Below are 3,784 nucleotides of genomic sequence, written 5' to 3' on the forward strand. Positions count from 1 at the left end.
TTATGTATATTTTTATGTTTTTCAATTAAAAGTATGTTTTATCAAAAAATTTATATTTGTAACAGTACAACTCATTTTGTGTTTTATCCTAAATCTTGTGTTTGTAATTATAATTATATAATGAATAAGTTAAGGAATTTTATAATGAAATTTTATAAAATATAATATTTGTTGAATATTTTCTAAATAAGTAGTAAAATTGATGGATTTGATGATCTTATAATTTTTTTTTTGCAATTTTAAACATTTAATTTAGATTGTATAGATTGAAATGTTATATTTTTATAAAATTGTATATTTAAATTATTAATAAATAGTAAAAAGATTAGAGATAAATATAATATAATACAATATTCTAATTTATGATAGTTGCTATGTTAAGCATATTGGCAGGGCCCAATGCCCAATGCATGGCATTTAGCCTAGCACCAGATTGAGCGCGAAACTTCCAACGCAATTGACACGAAATTCAGAGTTAGTGTAAATACTGTTAAAACCAAAATCAAGGAGCGCCATTAAAGGAACGGAATAAAACGTGTCATTACACCATTGAATTTTTACAGAGGGTGGGCTCCGCGTGCCTCAACTCTTTTTGCAGGCAGGTAATTCGTTATCGTACTGGTTTCCCACATCCTTGAAACACCAAAAAAATCTGGCCTCTTGCCGTTGGTGGTCAGGGTTCCTTGCCTTATCGTTAGGAATGATCTTTTTTATTTTCAGTTCATCCTCTTTTTTCCTACTTCTGAAATCATGGATCTCAGATCTTGGCGAAATAGCAAAAGTATGCTGAATATAGAGAAATTAGCGTACAGATCTTTTCTTGTATGGCCGTCTGTTTTGGGTTTCTTTCTAGTAGGCCTGTGGTTAGTCTGGCAGGAAACCCCTCCCAATAGATATTCTTCTGTAATTTTGTTACCACCATATCTCAAAGGCTTGCAGTTTTCATCTGGTTTTGAAGATCAATCTTCTGAACCAGTTAACCAGGAGAAGATTCCTGTAATAAGAGGAGTGCCTTTGAAAGGAGAGGCTGTAGAATCCTTTAGGGCTCATCTTGACTGTTTCAGGTTAGTTTCTGGTTTTGTTTATGGGGATTTGAACAACCATTAATGATCAATGTGTCAGCTATTTATGTAGGAATGGCTGTTTAAGGCAAGCTCTTTAAATTGTTCTAATTTTAGATGTATGTGCTGCAGATGTATGTAGTAATTATTGTGTATGCTGTTAAGATTTATGCAGTTCAATTCTGAAGCATATACACTCATAATTATTATGGACTGCTGATGTTTCTGAATTAACTAGTAATTAATTAATGTGATTCAAGTGAGTCAGGGAAGTGGGTGTACAATTCGATTCCGAGAAATCTGCCATGGAATGGCGCAGGAGACCCATATGCCAGTCAATGTGATGGCCGCCATTCAACTGTAGCGGGAAATGCAGTGGGTGAATGGGCTAACATATTGGCTTCTCAAGGAGGAAATTGGACTGTAAGCTTTACAACAATCTCATGCTTTCAAGATCTGTATCAGAAGATGTAATTTACCAGAGAAAATTGTTTAATCTTGATGGTGTTTCAGGTTAGGGAAGAGTTGAAGTGGGCATGGAGGACTAGTGATAAGTGTCCCTTGGTACCAGTAGATAGAGATGAATTTTGCAGGTACTCTTTACTCTAGATCTTGGTTTAGATTCTGCATTAAGGGTGTAAAATTCTTCTTAGGAAACTTTCTATCTGAGTTTTAACTAATATGATTTTGGTACCTTTCATGAAGGTTGGTGGGAGCCTATGGGAATGTTCTTGTTGTGGGAGATTCCATTAATCACCTTGTACAGTGGTCGCTCATAAACAATCTCTTGAAGAACATAAGTGACCCTAATGTGGTAATTGATTCTTCTAACTGCAGAACTTGCCCAAGCTTTGAGGTTTGCAGTGACATGGCAGGGCCAGGAAAGAAGGGATTCAAGGTTGGGTTTGTGAGGAATGACAGGATCTCTACCATCTCCAATGTCAGTAGCGACACATTGAACAACTTTTTAGAATGGCCATGGCTTCATCTGCTCAAAGAATGGGACATCCACATCTTACTCTTGAACAGGGGAGCACATTTTGAAACAGATGAGATCTTCTCTGCGTCTCTTCACAGAACATTCTCTTTACTTCGCTCTCTTTATCCTGATCTCCTTGTCCTGTTCCGCAACACTCCACCTGGTACTCTTACAATTTGACATCAGTAGATTTTCAGACCATAACAATTTGTGCATTTTTTTATTCAACAGTTCATAATGTGTGTTTTTTAAGCTTTTGGGTTTTGATTATAAGATTTTTTTCTGTTAATGTTTCGGATCACGATCTATAATCCATAATTTTCTTCTTGAACTCCTTCCTTGTTGATGATAGATCATAGATCATAGAATATGATCAAAACATTGATAAATATCCATTAGAAATTGAACTTTGCAGAACAATCATTTATCACTTTTGTGTTTGGATACTGTGCTTCCCATGAAACTTCCACTGATTCAGTGTAATTGTTATCAGGACATGAAAACTGTACCAGTTACAGGGGACCCATATCAGAACGGCAAGTGATTGAAAAAGGAAAAGATAAGTTCCACTGGTCTGAATTTGAGAGGCAGAATGCTTTGGCAAAGAAGATTGTAGAGGAATATGAGTACATATATATGGATGTTGATGTGATGTTGGGCAAGAGACCCGATGGCCATATCAACGAGAAGGATTGCTTACATTATTGCATTCCAGGCCCTTTGGATTCTGTGGTAGAATTGTTTTACAATATCTTAATTCTCCTGCGGACAAGGACAAGAACAACTTTAGATGCAAAAGCTTAGAATAGCATTACAATTCTTTCATTTTTTCTCTGTTATTATCATGAAATTTTGCAGTTAGGAAATAATCAATTTTAGTGGGTCAATATTATATCTATTGTTTAAAGATAAAAGTAGTCTAATTGTGTATATTTTTCACTGTTTAAAACAGCAATTGTACCACCAAAAAAATAATGACATTCCAATGGAATATGGTGTACTCCATGATTGCATAGATCTCATTAGAGTCAAGAAAGATGGCAAATAAATCATTGCAGTGAGTGCCATCCAAGAACATCATTTATAAATCATGTAAAGATTTCGAATTACCAAATTATGCGGTGTCATAAGTTCCTAAAAGATTTTGAAAATTATGGGGTATCATAAGTTCATCAAGCATGTGAAACTTCAAAACCAAATATAGATGTAGAAGAAATGCAGTATTAATTAAGTTTTCATATACATTTGTAATGTTTTTTTTTCATTTTTATGATTTTTTTTTTTTTTTTAAGGTATATTGATTTTAGTGGATTTTTACTAGTGTGTAAGATTATCTTTGCATAAAATTAAATCATAAAAATAGGAGATGAGAATTATTCAATAATATTAATTTATTATTATTTTAATGTCTATTAAAAATTTAAAGATTTATTTTAGATGTTATTTTATTTATATAAATCAAGATAATTAGATTTTTTCTAAAAATAATTGTGTATATTAAAGAGTTGTAGTTTAATTGGTTGAGCATGTTCTTTCATAACACTACGATTAAGGTTCATCTTAGCTATAGAGAGGTGCAATGGTAAGGGATGAGGATGTAATCATGTAAAAAGGATAGTAAATTCTTGATTCAATTGAAGAAATATTAGCTTAGACTTGCACTTCAATGTCAAATGATGCTATAGGTGGGGGTGAATATCATCATCATCTCTCTCCTCCCCTCTCTCCCCTCTCTCTTAATCTC

General features: G+C 33.6%; 1 protein-coding gene across 1 annotated transcript; it reads left to right on the forward strand.

Moving 5' to 3' along the window:
* The first annotated feature begins 548 nt into the window (after positions 1–548).
* LOC131049045 (uncharacterized) lies at positions 549–3,055 on the forward strand. Its single transcript, XM_057983049.2, has 5 exons — positions 549–1,064; positions 1,322–1,484; positions 1,575–1,654; positions 1,767–2,203; positions 2,534–3,055. The coding sequence occupies exons 1-5, from the start codon at positions 751–753 to the stop codon at positions 2,842–2,844; spliced, it is 1,305 nt and encodes a 434-aa protein (XP_057839032.2). The 5' UTR covers positions 549–750; the 3' UTR covers positions 2,845–3,055.
* The last annotated feature ends 729 nt before the right edge of the window (positions 3,056–3,784 follow it).

The sequence above is a fragment of the Cryptomeria japonica genome, chromosome 11 (genome assembly GCF_030272615.1).
Source record: "Cryptomeria japonica chromosome 11, Sugi_1.0, whole genome shotgun sequence".
Lineage (NCBI taxonomy): Eukaryota > Viridiplantae > Streptophyta > Pinopsida > Cupressales > Cupressaceae > Cryptomeria > Cryptomeria japonica.

Bases quoted from the DNA above. Each gene is read 5' to 3' on its own strand.
- LOC131049045 (XM_057983049.2), top strand. From the start codon at position 751: ATGGATCTCAGATCTTGGCGAAATAGCAAAAGTATGCTGAATATAGAG. The intron at 1,065-1,321 runs GTTAGTTTCTGG...ATGTGATTCAAG, and splicing joins GCTCATCTTGACTGTTTCAG to TGAGTCAGGGAAGTGGGTGT. The intron at 2,204-2,533 runs GTACTCTTACAA...AATTGTTATCAG, and splicing joins GTTCCGCAACACTCCACCTG to GACATGAAAACTGTACCAGT.